Source organism: Syngnathoides biaculeatus, chromosome 22 (assembly GCF_019802595.1).
Source record: "Syngnathoides biaculeatus isolate LvHL_M chromosome 22, ASM1980259v1, whole genome shotgun sequence".
Taxonomy (NCBI): domain Eukaryota; kingdom Metazoa; phylum Chordata; class Actinopteri; order Syngnathiformes; family Syngnathidae; genus Syngnathoides; species Syngnathoides biaculeatus.
In genome coordinates, this window is record NC_084661.1 from 6,443,380 (window position 1) to 6,459,693 (window position 16,314).

General features: G+C 40.2%; 1 protein-coding gene and 2 long non-coding RNA genes across 3 annotated transcripts; all 3 read left to right on the top strand.

The window, feature by feature from the left end:
• The first annotated feature begins 4,457 nt into the window (after window positions 1–4,457).
• On the top strand, window positions 4,458–6,699 carry LOC133495828 (uncharacterized). The gene is made up of 4 exons (XM_061810806.1): window positions 4,458–4,614; window positions 4,706–4,762; window positions 4,827–4,910; window positions 5,468–6,699. The coding sequence occupies exons 1-4, from the start codon at window positions 4,560–4,562 to the stop codon at window positions 5,965–5,967; spliced, it is 696 nt and encodes a 231-aa protein (XP_061666790.1). The 5' UTR covers window positions 4,458–4,559; the 3' UTR covers window positions 5,968–6,699.
• Window positions 6,700–9,271: 2,572 nt separating this feature from the next.
• Window positions 9,272–10,749, top strand: LOC133495829 (uncharacterized). The gene is made up of 4 exons (XR_009793665.1): window positions 9,272–9,408; window positions 9,502–9,558; window positions 9,626–9,709; window positions 9,966–10,749. It is a non-coding gene; the product is annotated as an uncharacterized LOC133495829 (long non-coding RNA).
• Window positions 10,750–11,542: 793 nt separating this feature from the next.
• On the top strand, window positions 11,543–13,383 carry LOC133495830 (uncharacterized). The gene is made up of 5 exons (XR_009793666.1): window positions 11,543–11,557; window positions 12,257–12,431; window positions 12,515–12,574; window positions 12,629–12,703; window positions 13,003–13,383. It is a non-coding gene; the product is annotated as an uncharacterized LOC133495830 (long non-coding RNA).
• The last annotated feature ends 2,931 nt before the right edge of the window (window positions 13,384–16,314 follow it).

The window sequence follows — 16,314 nt, forward strand, 5'->3', positions numbered from 1 at the left end:
GCGGCGGAGATGAGCCATCGCAGCCGACCGGTGTGGCTTATGACAGAGCCGAGCGGTGCTGCTTTGGTCACAGTCGAGCCGGAGCTCTTTATGCGCGCACGCGACTGAGTAACGCATTCTCGACTGGGTTCTTCAGCGCCACCCCTGTCACAAAGCTCAACACGCAGCCTTGGCAGAAGCTGTGACCGCTGAACGCAGCGCCTCAGCCGGTGTGGTTGAGTTTTGGTGCCAGTGGTGGCATATAAGAAGGAGGTGGACCCTAGCTATGTTGCTTTTAGGGGTATGTTCAAAGTCGCCGCAGTACTCGATGAACACTATTGAGACATTGTTGGCTGGGCGACACGCACATCGACACATTTCATACGCGGATCTTTTGTTACGTTATGAGAGAGACCGATTACGTGGTCCGCCCCACACTATTATTTTTTTTAGTAGCTTTATGCCCATATCAACACATTTCATACGCGGATCTTTTGCTACATTATGTGAGAGACCGATTACGTGCTCCACCCCAAACTATTTTTTTTTTTGGAGCTGTATACACACCTACCTGTTATTTGGAACCCACAAAGCTCTCGTCCTCTGCACCCGTGCAATCCATTTTTCACAACGAACAGGGTCTCTTTCAAACTTAAGGGTAATTCCATTCTCCCAAGTGTTCAAACAATGTCCAGCAATGCAATGAGCCGGCATTTTGGCTAACACGAAGGTACAACGAGCTACCTTCCCGGAGGTAAAAGTAATGGAAACAAAACGAGTCCACTAGGGGGCGCCTCTGTCATGTACGTCACTTCCTGCTTCTTCTCGAAAACAAATCCCTCATGAGGATTTTCATAGCGGGAGTTACAAAAAGCTGTATATGTCAAAATCATGTTTTGTGGTGAAAAAACACATAGGACCTTATTGGGTGTGGGTTTTTCATTAATAACATACCAAAAATCATCCGTTTGACGACACTTGAGCTTTAAATTGGCTCCTAACACATCTCAAATGGCAGTATGAAGGATTGTGTACTTTCAAATAGGTTGAGTCCTTATATTCTTGAAACTAAAGCTAAATTGAACTGCAGCAAATCATTACTTCAAACTAAAATTCCTGTTCTGGAAATTGTCACTTTGAGCACAGGTACATGCAAACAACTTGAATTTGAAAGGACTTTCACAAACAATAGCCAACTAATACTTTTTTAACCTTATTTTGGATTTTTTAAATGAGTCTTTTCTTGGATTTATTCATGGTTTACCTGCCAGGAGTCGAATAGCTCATACCTTGCCACCAGGTGCTGCACATCAGCTTCTGACCATTTGTATTTTCCATGAGAAAGAAAAACAGTTCACACTAAAATCTCAAAACTTCTAATAAGAGTTAGAAAACTAAGTCGGAGAACCACAGAATTCATACCACAGCACCTCCTCTCACATGCTGAGAATCACTGAGCTGAAGGCTGCCAACAAAATTACTTCGGCATCCATAACACCTCAGCGATGTCACAGGTTAATGACATCCATGGCACACGACAAAGTTTAATCAATGGATAATTTAAAAATAGTGTAGCAGCACATTTAGACAGACAACATAGTACTGTTGGGCATGTACTGGATTGCTTTCCTCAGGGAAAAGTAATTCCTGCAGTTACTGAGTCACTACATTATTTTTGAAAGACTACCTCATTCGCGACTTCATAATGTGTTGTGGCGCTGGTACCTTTTTTAAATTCTTTCCAATACAAATATTTTGAATTAGGGAGTACAGTGGTAGAATTGGTCGGACTGTCTGCCTCACAGCTCAGATGACCAGGGTTCAAATCCCGGCCCAGCTTGTGTGGCGTTTCCATGTTCTCCCCGTGCCTGTGTCGTTTTTCTCCAGGCACTACCACATCCCAAAAACATGCAATTGTGAGTAAACCCAATGTCAGTCTCCATGTGCCCTGCGATTGGCTTGCAACCAGTTCAGGGTGTACCCTGCCTCCCTCCCATTGACAGCTAGGATAGGGTCCAGCACACCGATGGATGTATGGATGGATGGATGGATGGATAATAGCCACAATTGTATTCAGTAGTTTTCATCCAGTTGTGATCAAATACAGAATCCAGGGTGAGAACCTTTCTTAAATAAAAGAGCTTTAAAAGTAAAATGAATTACAATTACCAAAGGAGCACAACATATCTATGTTAGATTTATTATTTTATTATGCATTTGTTGATATCATCCTTGCCCGAATGATTCTCTTTGCGAGCGGCCCAGAGTGACTCAAGAGTGTGACCCAGCGAAACCTTGGGGGGTGATGCACCCACCCCCTTGCTAACGTCAAAGCAGATGCTCCTCAATACCATAGACATGCTGTAAATCAGATGCCCTACTGATCTCTAGCAGGCTTATTTGGACAATGCTGCAGATTTGAAGAAATGTTTACTTTCATCTTTGTCTTTGTGTAGGTATTGACGACATTGTTTTCAGAAACTAATAAAAGGGGGGACGCTGGTAAGGCTGACTCAGAGTGGGTGTAGAAGTTGAACCTGGTCAGCCAAACCCATGTCTCCCCTGGCTAAATTGAAGACCTCTCTTGTCCCTTCATTTGCATAAGCCATCCAGCGGTTGGGTTTAAACCTAACATTATCCAAATTAATTCAGGCTGACACTTTTTTTTTTTTTTATGTTGGAGACTTTTTGCACTTGTTGCACAGCTGGAGGTGATACAGATGCGTCTCCTGATGTTTCACTTTAGAGACTTGTTAAACGTCTTGATTCTTTGGACTCTACATTGACGCTCCACACTCCAGGTGAGACTGTTGGGCTGGCTTGGTGTCATCTGGTTCAAAGTTTACTTTTTACTGAGCCAAGCAATACTTTTACTCAATGGGCATTTCACTCCTCACCACCAAATACCAATATAGATTGGTATACTGTGTACTCCATGAATTTTAAAACCTTGAAACTTAATTTTTATCATTCAATATTATTCTTGGTTCAGATCCTTTTTGAACTGCAGAACCTTGTTTTTGTTTGGTTTAAATATTTGTTATAGGAGGTATCTGTACTTCAGTGGGCTTTCTTCTAAAGTGCTTTGGTATAGTGTTGTTTTTCAATTCAGTCACTTTTTTCGGGGGGGGGGCAAAATCAACTTGTACACACTAGACTGGCATCACTTTTCCAAAAAATTCAGTGTGAAGCTACTTTTTGTCAATTGTCCAAAAAAAAAAAAAAAACTAGGGGTAATTTTTGCTCAAAAGAGGGAAGATTTGTAAAGTGTAGGAAAGTCAAATACATTCTACATGTACCTGTAATTTTATCTGGCTTGTGGTTGTACCATTTGAATCAGCTTTGACAAAGTGTGTAAACACCTCTCCAGTAATCTGGTACGGCATTCAGAAAAGAGATGAACAAGAGCTGTTCCCTTAGATGTGCAAGATGCAGTCTTTTAGAACTGTCATGCTCCACATTATCATTCTACAGACTGCCTTTTACCTGTTCGCAGTTCCTGTTATAGACCAGTGCAATGACAATTGGGCAAGGGGAGCAGTTTAAAGTTACGAGTCTTGCGATAGTCTACAGAATATAATGCTGATCCAGCAGCAGGGTATTAGGGTGTGTCCCAACAACCGCACAAGGAATGAAAATAGTTTGCAGATCAATTTAATGACTTAATTGCCAAAGGGAATAAACTGAATGCCTGCTAGTGTTGACTTGCATTGATCAGTTGTGCATACCAGAAAGGAGCTGGAAGTGTAGGTGGCCAAGATGTGGTGGGTCTGAAAGTTCAAGTAGATTGCGTGAGTATGTAGATTTGTTAGTTTATGGGGATGTAGCACCTCAAGTATATAATACTTTGAGAGTTAGCTAACCTGAGTGCTTTCCTCAATCTAAATGAGAAACCTATTCTAAACTTCTATTACAACTTAACTATTTACTTGTGAACGTATTCCATCTCAAAAGGTCTATGAAATATTTCCCCTTATGAGTTAAGCTTATCCTGATTTAATCAAGCTACCAATTAAACTCCCCACTTTTTTAACTGTCTTGCAGATAGTCAAATAATAAACCTGGTGATGTAACAAAAAGTGTGAACATTTAAAAAAATAAAAGATGGAAGATCAAACATGTCTACACAACAGTCAAATAAGTAAAACATATTTATTTATCATCTTCTAAAGTACATTTGCAAGTATTTGTAACCTATTTCCACCACAGCACAAATCAGATGTAAAAACAGGAAGAAGCAGCAAACTCCACACAGGTTTGAACCGATCCCTCAACTGTGAGCCACACATGCCTAACACTGGGGTACCGTACATCCTCGATGATTTTCATGAATAATAAAAATGGGCAGAATCCAGGGTGAGAACCTTGTGAAAAATTAATTAGAAGAATCAAAAGGAGCGCAACATAAATTTATCCATATCAATTGAAGTTGACATTTGATTTGATTTTAAATGTTGCAATCTTGTTGCATTGGTGGCACATCTGGTGCTCATTGGAACCGATTACCCCCAGCTGTGGACACTTTTCACCTGCTATAAAAGCTCGCCTGGTCACTTTCCTTCACAATTGTCTCTGGCACAATGGCTGGTGTTTGGCTCTTGGTTCTGCTTCTCTGTGCTGTCTTCATGGACAATGGTGATTAATTTAGTTTAAAACTTTGCTCTTACTGAATTTGTGGTAAAATGGCTATTTGCCTAGAATTGGTAAGATGTGTTTGTGTCTCCAGGCCTTTGTATTCCAGCTGGGGAAGAACAAAGGGAGTCCAATGTTGTTCTGAAAAAAGGTCTGTCAGCCGGGAGCCTACTTATCAATTACATCTTAGTGATAAGATGTTTTATCTGTTACAGATGTGTCTCCTGATTATATTTCACTTCAGAGACTTGTTAAACTTCTTGACTCTTTGGATTCTACATTGAAGCTACACACTCCGGGTGAGGCTATTGGGCTGGCTTGGTGTCATCTGGTTCAGTTTTACTTTTTGAGCCAAGCCATACTTTACTTATGTATTTTACTCTTCTACACCAAAAATGGATAATGTGTGGGTGTGGGTGTGGGTGTGGGTGGTATTAACTCTTATTCCAATGTATAGACATTTACTTAGTGTGGCATAAAAATGTAGTTGTCCTAATTAATATTATTTTTTTTTTTATTATCTTTATCAAGCATGTTCCCCCTTTTTTTTTTTTTAAATTCAAATGACTTAGTACTATGTGGTTACCTCAGTGATTGGGGGGACTTCCTTGTTTTTGAGCATTTTGGTTTAGTGGTTAAATTTTTCTTCTCATAAATTACCAAACTATGCCAGCCACAATGCTTTAACTTCTTGAGCATGAAAGCTCCCACCCCTGACTTAATTTTATCAGATGGCTGGTTACATGGGTAATTATACAATCTGCCTATCAATGCCATATATTTGAGACCTAGAGTCTAGCTAGTCTAATACCCCTTCAATTTAGTTTGATGGGCGCTAATGTATCTTTTTGTCAAGCCCAACCTGCAACCAAAGAGGTATTTCAAGACAAAGCAAGCTACCATGAGCGAAATGACCAGCAGAGCCACAACGTGAGCGGCAAGGGCCAACTGAACGACGCCGTGAGCCACAACGTGAGCGGCAAGGGCCAACTGAACGACGCCGTGAGCCACAACGTGAGCGGCAAGGGCCAACTGAACGACGCCGTGAGCCACAACGTGAGCGGCAAGGGCCAACTGAACGACGCCGTGAGCCACAACGTGAGCGGCAAGGGCCAACTGAACGACGCCGTGAGCCACAACGTGAGCGGCAAGGGCCAACTGAACGACGCCGTGAGCCACAACGTGAGCGGCAAGGGCCAACTGAACGACATCTTTCAGGAAGTCCAGGAGGGTGTCAACCAGAACAACACAATGAGTCACACCCAACAGAGTGAATCGTTACAAGTCCAAAGTGTCACCCAGAATAACAGACTGGAGTATGACTCTGCAGATGGAGGGATCATTGTGAATATTTGATTTGTATGGCATGGAAGAACTGTTTAATGTAACTTGTCAATTAAAATCTTTCTCTACCACAATGAAAAGGTATGTAAAGACTACATGTTACATAACCTTTAGTGAAAGCCACCATTTCATTTAAGGGCTGGTCTGCAAACTGGCTAGGGACCTAGTGTGGTACCTGCTTTACTTTTGATGTGACAAATCTATGTAGACTCTAAATTTTTTTTTTTTTTCTCTCTCAAATCATCTGTTTTGATTGGTTAGTTGATGAAAGTTACTTGTGTAATCATGTTACAGCTTTATCTGAGGGTCAAGTGAGTGTTCACTTTTGCTTGCTACAATGACACCCTCCCATGCAGAAGGCAAGGATGAAGTCTAAAAATACCCACCCACAAATAACAGATAAAAGTTGTCAGTTTCCTTCTCATAGTTGCTCATGGAAAAGTAGAAATTACAATGCATTTAAAGTACTCTGGCAAGTGTTATTTAAAGTTAGCGTGAATCAAGTAATTGTTGCATATTACCCACCTGTGTAGCATCAAAAAGGTCAGCTTTTCTTAGAATATTAAAGCCACAAACTTCAGTTTACGTGGAAAACAAATTGAGATCAGTTTTTTTTTTTTTGGTCAGATAGTAAAGGCAGTGGTTCTACTGTTGGGAGTTGTCATGTTGCTCTGGATTGTGTAGTTTCTATACTGTAGGTTGCGTGAGTAGTTTATGGGTAGCTAATGCCAATAATTCTGTATCTTAGAATGGAGAATAGCTCTCTTCCACTTAAATCCATGCAAAGCATTTAACTTTTTTTTTTTTTTTAGGTTGGGGATGGGAGTGTGGCAAAGGAAAAAAATACAGCCTCCGTTTAATAGCAAGTCTGCATAAAGTGAACTGCGTTGTAGCAAAATAACACTGGACAGTAAAATACAAACCTAATTCCAATGAAGTTGGGATGTTATGCTGGGTCAAAACAGAATACATTGGCAGGGGCATCCATGAATACCCTCACCTGTGACACCGCATTGAGGTCCAACAAGACCAGAATTCACACCCTTCCCGAGTCAGTTATCAACCTTATGATGCAGCTGTTTGATTAGACCAGAATCAATAGTATGATGAGTTCAAAAATGTATCCAAAAGTCCATTTCAGTTCAAGAAATTGCCAAGTTCATGAAAAATAACTTTTTCAACAAATAAAATCAAAAGATACCCTCAAGTAAGGTATGTACATTTGCAGTACTTGTCGTCTTTTCCTTTCAGCTTGTCCCATTAGGGGTTGCCACAGCGTGTAATCTTTTGCCATGTAAGCCTATCTCGTGCGTCTTCTCTCACGCACTGTCCTCATGTCTTCCCTCACCACATGCATAAACCTTCTCTTTGGTCTTCCTCTCGCTCTTTTGCCTGGCAGCTCCATTCTCAGCAACCTTCCACCAATATACTCACTCTGTCGCCTCTGAACGTGTTCAAACCATCGAAGTCTACTCTCTCGAATCTTGTCTCCAAAACATCCAGCTTTGGCTGTCCCTCTAATGAGCTCACTTCTAATCCTATCCAACCTGGTCACTCCGAGCGAGAACCTCAACATCTTCATTTCTGCCACCTCCAGTTCAGATTCCTGTTGTTTCTTCAGTGCCACTGTCTCTAATCCGTACATCATGGCCGGCCTCACCACTGTTTTGTAAACTTTGCCCTTCATCCTAGCAGACACTCTTCTGTCACATAACACACCAGGCACCTTTCGCCAGCTGTTCCAACCTGCTTGGACCCGTTTCTTCACTTCCTGACCACAATCTCCATTGCTCTGTATTGTTGACCCCAAGTATTTGAAGTCGTCCACCCTCGCTATCTCTTCTCCCTGTAGCCTCACTCTTCCCCCTCCACCTTTCTCATTCATGCACATATATTCTGTTTTATTTATCTTCATTCCTTTCCTTTCCAGTGCATGTCTCCATCTTTCTAATTGTTCCTCTGCATGCTCCCTGCTTTCACTGCGTATAACAATATCTGCGAACATCATGGTCCAAGGGGATTCCAGTCTAACCTCATCTGTCAGCCTATCCATTACCACTGCAAACAGGAAGGGGCTGAGAGCTGATCCCTGATGCAGTCCCACCTCTACCTTAAATTCTTCTGTCACACCTAAGGCACACCTCACCATTGTTCTGCTGCCATCATACATGTCCTATACTATTTTACCATGCTTCTCTGCCACACCAGACCTACGCATGCAGTACCACAGTTCCTCTCTTGGTACTCTCATAGGCTTCCTCTTGATCCACAAAGACAAAGTGTAGCTCCTTCCGACCTTCTCTGTATTTTTCCACTCCACACACAGCATCCTCAAGGCAAATAATGCATTTGTGGTACTCTTTCTAGGCATGAAACCATACTGTTACTGGCAGATACTTACTTCTCTCCTGAGTCTCACCTCCACTACTCTTTCCCATAACTTCATTGTGTGGCTCATCAACTTTATTCCTCTATAATTCCCACAGCTCTGAACATCGCCTTTGTTCTTAAAAATGGGAACTAGAACACTTTTCCTCCATTCTTCAGGCATCTTTTCACTCGCTAGTATTCTGTTGAATAAGTTGGTCAAAAACTCCCCAGCCATCTCTCCAAATTGCTTCCATACCTCCACCGGTATGTCATCAGGACCAATTGCCTTTCCATTTTTCATCCTTTGTCGTGCCTTTCTGACTTCCCCCTTACTAATCATTGCCACTTCCTGGTCCTTCACACGTGCCTCTTCAACTCTTCCTTCTCTCTCATTTTCTTCATTCATCAACTTTTCAAAGTATTCTTTCCATCTATTTAGCACGCTACTGGCACCAGTCAACACATTTCCATCTTTATCCTTAATCACCCTTACCTGCTGCACATCCTTCCCATGTTTTTCCCTCTGTCTGGCCAACCAATAGAGATCTTTTTCTCCTTCTTTCGTGTCCAACCTTGTGTACGTCTTCACATTTGCAAGTATTTGTAACCTATTTCCACCCCAGAACAAAACAGATGGAAATACAAGAAGAAGCAAACCCCACACAGGTTTGAACCCAACCTCTCAACTGTGAGCCACACATGCTTAACACTGGAGTACCGTAATCCCTCGATTTTCACGAATCATAAAAATGATCAAATTCTAGGGTGAGAACCTTTTTTAAATAAAATAGCTTTAAAAGTAAAATGTGAAAAATAATTTATATTAACCAAAATGAGTGCAACATAAATTTATCCATATCAATTGAGGTTGACATTTGATTTGATTTGATTTGATTTAAATGTTGCAATCTTGTTGCACTGGTGGCACATCTGGTGCTCATTGGAACCGATTAGCGCCAGCTGTGGACACTTTTCACCTGCTATAAAAGCTCGCCTGGTCACTTTCCTTCACAATTGTCTCTGGCACAATGGCTGGTGTTTGGCTCTTGGTTCTGTTTCTCTGTGTTGTCTTCATGGACAATGGTGATTAATTTAGTTTAAAACTTTGCTCTTACATAATTTGTGGTAAAACGGTGATTTTCCTAGAATTGTTAAGATGTGTTTGTGCGTCTGCAGGCTTTTGTTTTCCAGGTGCGGTGAAACAAGGGGAGTCCGATGCTGTGCCAAAAAAAGGTCTGTCAGCTGGTAGCTTACTTATCAATTACATCTTTGTGATATCAAGATGTTTTATCTGTTACAGATGCGTCCCCTGATTATGTTTCACTTCAGAGACTTGTTAAACTTCTTGATTCTTTGGACTCTCCATTGAAACTACACACTCCGGGTGAGGCTATGTGTCATCTGGTTCAAAGTTTTACTTTTTACTGAGCCAAGCCATACTTTACTAAACAGGTATTTTACTTGTTACCACCAAAAAAACAGATAAGTGTACAATACTTTAGCTTTCTGCTAAAATAGTAAATTAAAAATGTACAAAACTACAGTCTGGCTATTCTCATACCCTTCAATTTAGTTCAATGGGAACTAATGTAACCTTTTTATTTATTTATATTTTTTTTTTTTTTTTTGGGGGGGTCAAGCCCAACCTGCAACCAAGGAGGTATTTCAAGACAAAGCAAGCCACCATGAGCAAAATGATTACCATCTCTACAACGTGAGCGGCAAGGGCCAACTGAACGACGTCTTGAGCTTCAACGTGAGCGGCGAGGGCCAACTGGATGATGACTCAGCAAATGGAGGGCTCATTGTAAATATTTGATTTATATGGCATGGAAGAACTGTTTAATGTAACTTGATAAAAATTCTTATCAGCACATTGAAAAGGTTTTCATCTAAAAACTACTGGTTTAAATCACCTTCAGTGACAATTTCAATTCAGGGCCGGTCCACAAGCTGTGAATTGGGGCCTAGCATGTTACCTGCTTTACTCATTGAAAAACTGTTTGCTGACCAAATTTAGAGTGACAAAGGATGGTACAAATTTTGCCACTTTGTCAAAATGGTAGCAACTGACAAGATGTTTTCAAGTTGGACGTGAGTGAGCTGAAATATTGAAGTTGCATGACTAAGCTATCCAGTCTGTAAATCCATTTTGATTGGATACCTGTGTAATCATGACAGCCATATCTGATTGAATTGGAGTCAGATAACAGACATTTCATGGGTACAACAGCCTCCCTATGTGGCAGATGTCTAAAAATAGCCACCCACACAAATCAGTCTCAAATGGCATGTTGATCATTGAAGTATTCATTCTTTGCATAAGTAAAGGTTTAACTACTGGCAAATACTGTATCAAAAGTTAGAATAGATATAACAGTGTTAATCACCTTTGTTCAATAAAAAACGAAACTATGAAAGAGATTTGAGTCTGGGTCTATAGCTTGCTAACAAGAGGCTTGATTGCAGCTACTTATTGTGCCACTGAAGCATAAAACAAATTTACTATGTGATTAACCAAAATAATCATCTGGAATGAACCCATTTGTTTTTTTCACAAGTCAGAATGTTAGCATATTTTTTTCATCTCCCGCAAGGGAAAGTCTCTTGGATTTTGTGTTGAAGAACCAGGAATTGATGATTTTTGCAGTCGTGGCTCACTCTTCACACGTTTCCAAAAGACCCAGTTCGTCGTGAAAATGGATTGCACGTTGCGGCAGTGATAAAAATGTCACCCACGAGCCAAGCCGCTTCCCCGTCCAATTCCCCTCCACGGAGGAGACGAGCCACCGCGGCCCAACGGCGGCAATGGAGACGAGCCACATTCAGCACCCCTGACTTAGGTGCACGAATCTTTTGTTACATTCTGAGAGGATTATGTCACCCACCCCCAAACTATTATTTGATTTAATTTTAAATTTTTTAGTAGCTGTATACACACCTACTTGTCATTTGGAACCCACGAAGCTCTCGTCCTTTGCACCCGTGCAATCCATTTTTCCGTTTCTGCTGTTTTTTCATTAATAGCATACTAAAAATCATTACATGCATTTCATGACAGTGGACCTTTTAAAAGCAGTTGCTTGAATTTCTTGAGGTAGAATGCTTAGTTCATGACTGTTATAAAGTATAATTCAAAATTTGTAGATTATGGTGTGAAACATTTTTTTTTGGTTCTGGAAATTATGCATCATCAACAGTTGACATGCAGCACCTGGTGCCAAAAAGACCGGTAAGAATTTGTGAAGTTCTTGGTTGGTTTAGTTAAACAGATAAGTGTTAGAAATTAGACATGCCATAAACTTTAAGCAGAAAGTTAAAGAACCATTGTGACTGAATTTTCCCAAGTGCATTGTTGGGCAATTTATATTAAAAAAAAAAAAAATCTCACATAGCACACAAGGCATGACGGGGTGTTGGTGGGACTTATTCACTTAATGTAAAATTTATACTTCCCAAATAGCCAAATAAAATATTTGTCTGACCTCATGAGCCTGATTTTATTTGCAACTGAAACTCGGTATACAGCGTCAATTCTGTAAATGCCACCATTCACACACAATTGCAAGATGAGGTGTGAGCGGTGTTTATGTAACTCATACAGAACATACCAATACACATTTTGATTTCTTCAGATTTTTGGGGGATTTATTTATGGTTTACCTGCCATGGTTTGAATAGCTCAAATTATTGGCACCAGGTGCTGCATGTCAACTGTTGATGATGCATAATTTCCAGAACAAAAAAAATATTTTTCACACCATAATCTACAAATTTTGAATTATACTTTATAAACAAACTTCTACACAAAATAATCTCTGAAGTAAAATATTTTAAAGTAAAATATAACACTTCTATGGAATAATAATGCAATAACCTGAAGAAGTTTATCCAAATCAATGGAGGTTAACTTTTTTTTTTAACATTGCAGCTACGTTGCAAAGGTGTTACAGCTGGAGCTAACTAGAGCCAATTAGAACCTGCTGTTGTCGTTCATCATCTCCTATAAAAGCTTCCATGGTTGGTCTTTTTCAAAACTCTCATTGGAACAATGGCTGCCCTTTGGGTTCTGGCTGGGCTGCTGTATGCAGTCTTCATGAATAAAGGTTAGTTAGTTAATTTAACAGTTTCCAGAACCAAATTTGTGTTTAAATTGAGCCAGTGTCTGTGTGTGCGCGCCTGCGTGCAGGTCTTTGTTTTCCAGGTGGAATGAAACAAGGAGCATCTAATCTGTTTCAAGGTCTACATGGTGAGAACATATTTGTTGAATTAAATGCTTGTGATTAAGACTTATTTTTTCCAGATTTATTTCCTCTTTTGAAATTGAAAGCTGTATATCTCCGTTCTTTGGATTTTGGTGTTAGACTACATACCCCAGGTGAGGAAATGTTTGTGTGTTGCTATTCTCTTTATATACAGAAATTTACTTGTTTAGGACAGGCCTATTCACAAACTCAAACTACTTTAGTGACATTTAAAATCGGTTATTCACCTAAAGTGCAATGCAATTACAATGCATTCCAATTCATAGTTTTTCCTCAATCCATGAAATAGCTGTTCTGTCATTAACATGAATCATGAGGGTTAAATGGTACCTTCTGGAAAGCTTTACAGCTGGCACAGTGGTTAAACTACTCTGGTCTCCCGTCATTTCAATGACTAACATTTGCTTTGAAGCCCAACCAGCAAGCGATAAGCCATTAAAAGATGATGCAAGAGGAACAACATGAGCAGCAATGGCCAACAGGACTCCTTCAGCTATAACATGACCATAGGTCACCACGATGACTCAGTCAGCCACGACCAGCAACGTGAGCAAGGGGCACCACCGCCACGACGACTCAGTCGGCTACAATTTGAGCACGGGACAGAAATGAGTCATTTCAACAAGTCCAGAATGTCAAGCAGACCACAAAGAGCCATCAGGCTCTCAAGCTGTGTGACAATGGGTCAGGCTACTAGAACAAACTTGACGAAACATATGAACTCTTTGTGTAAGGAATGGGTGAGCTGTGTCATGTAACTACTTGTGGCAGACAATTAAAATCTTTAATGTCACGTCTTGGACAGTGGTTTTGAAAAGTTGTCTCCTAAAAATGTATTTGTGCATCAAATGTGGAATACTGGTTTTTGTTGTGGTCCTACAACTTTGCACCAAGTGCCCCTTAAAAATATGCTGCAAAGTTACAGCAAGCTGTAGGGGTGTTGGTCATTGAAGCAAGTAAAATTTTAAACTCTTGCATTCTGAATTTTACTGTATGTACAGTATTTCAGTTAAGGCAGTGCTTTGTTTAACTTTTTTTTTTTAAGGCGACCTTAATTGTTAATGCTATGTGATGTATAGTTTTTGTAAAGGTTATGGGTTACAGAGACCTAATCACTCTGCATCTCACAAAGTGGGATAGCTCTAAAGCTACAGGTGTTACACATGAGTAAATTGAACTGTCTGCGAAGTCTTCTTGAATCTCAATTTACAGTTGTGGTTAAGTGGCAGGCCACCAGACTAATGGGGCTGAAATTGTATTGTCGAAAAATCAAAAGCACTGAGGCTAAGGAGAGATTATTGCTTCATGATAGTGAATTTTTACATTTGGCAATTGAGGACCCAGATTGTAGTGAAAGTGGGCATCTACCATTTCTTGACGTTTCCACTGCTAGTGCTGGTTCATTATTAGGAAGTCCTAATCGTTGGATCTCCTTTTCTCAATTATCATGAATCAAAATTATTGTATAGCCACAACTTTCAGTAGTTTTCATGCAGTAGTGAGATGAGAATCTAAGGTGGGATTATTTCTGAAATAAATGGGCTTTAAAAGAAAGTAAAATTCATAATTTAGTTGGACACTTTCAAATGAAATTTGGGTCTTCATTCTTGACTCTTAACCTATCAAATCAGTAATGCAAATCAAAAATGCTGTGTGCTTCTGTTCTTATGTATTTGTGTCTTTGCCATGCAAACAAAATTTAAAATAACTGGCTAAAATATTTATTCAGAATTTACCTTCTTAATTTCAGCACATAGCCTCAGTGATGTAAGCATTTTAACACCTCATGGTAAGATAAAGGGTGAGCGGTTTGTTTTCAGTGTAGCAAACAGTATTTCACATTTTGATTTCTTGGGATTTGTTTTTCATTGGATTTATCCATGGATTACCTGCCAGAGGTTGAATTGCCAAATATTGTCGACAGTTGTGATGCATATTTTCTATCCATCCATTTTATGTGCTGCTTATACTCACGAGGGTCATGGCAGTGCTGGAGCCAATCTCAGCTATCATCGGGAGAGAGGTCATCGGACACCCTGATTCGGTTGCCAGCCAATCGCAGGGCACATGGCGATAGACAACAGTTGCACTCACAATCACACCTAGGGGCAATTTATAGAGTTTCCAATTAAGGCACGTTTTTGGGATGTGTGAGGAAACCAGAGTGCCTGGAGAAAACCCACACAGACACGGGGAGAACATGCAAACTCCACAGAGGCGGGGCCAGAATTTGAATACGGTCATCAGAACTGTGAAGCCAACGCTATACAGCTGCTCCACTGCGCCGCCCGTGTTTTCCATGTCAAAGGAAATTTAACAGCATCATCTTCAAATTTGGAACAATTGAAAAAGTAAAATAAGGTATAACAATTTCATAATTTGTTGTATTTCGTTCATCCTTTGATGTGCTCAACACTGGATCACCATGCTTCCTCAATGATTATTAGCAATGATAATATGGCCAAATCTTTATTTTGTAGTTATGTTGGAACCAAATACAGAATCCAATGTGTGATAAATTCTTGAGAAAAGTAGGTTATATAATGATATATATAATGAGGTTAATGTTATCTAAAATGATGAAAGCATTCAACATGCTGTAGGTATTTATCAAGTGTAGTTGACTTAATTCTTTTTCACCCTTGTTGCACAGGTGGTGCAGCAGCTAGATCTAATTGGATCCAATAAGCACCTGCTTTGGTCACTTATAACCTGCTACAAAAGCCTGCCTGGTCAAGTCTCCTTCACAACTGTTGCTGAAGCAATGGCTGTTGTCTGGCTCTTGGTTGTCCTGGTGCATGCTGTCTTCACAGACAAAGGTTCTTTGTTTGTGTATTGTTTATGTTCTCTGGACCTGATTTTGTTTTTAAAGACTGAAGTGAGTGTGTGTCTGCAGGCCTTTGTTTTCCAGGCGGGGCTAAACAAGGAGTGTCTGATGCTGTGCTTAAAAAAGGTGTGCCAGGTAAATACCTCAATGATACAGCACCCCTACCCCATGATAAGGGATTAGGGGGAAAAATAAAGTTTCTGCTTTTACTTGCTGCTGATGTTTCACTTGAGAAAGTAGTTGAACTCCTTGATTCTTTGTTGAAGCATCATACTCCAGGTGAGGAAAAATTGACATTTTGTTGTCAGGGATACTAACCTTTTGAGCCAAGCCTTGTTTTCATGAAGGTCATATGAAAATTCTTAATGAATGCATAATTTCTTGGGTGTGAGATTGAGGCCTAACTTTTTTTTTTTTTTGGGTGATACAGTAAGTTTAATTCACTGAGTGCAATTTAACCTTTTTAATTAGGTTTTGTTCATGTTTTACATGAGCTCCTTGGAGTTTTTGGGCTACTGTAGATTGTGTTGGAGAATTTTTTTTTATTTGGTTTTAAAGGTTAAAGAATAGCCTCAATTAGTGTTGGGTCAGTTTTTAAATTGCCCAACAATGTATGAAGAAATTTACCCACGAAGGTTCAATGACCAGTTTCTGATAAAACTGTACTGGTGTGGTTTTTTTTTTTTTTTTGTGTGTCTTGTCTAACATGAATGGGTAATTGTATAGTCTGCTTAATGGCAAAGAGGGAGACAAAGCAAGCCACCATGAGAGTAACGACCAGCACAGCTACAACGCGAGCGGCAAGGGCCAACAACTGAACGACCAGCACAGCTACAACGCGAGCGGCAAGGGCCAACAACTGAACGACCAGCACAGCTACAACGCGAGCGGCAAGGG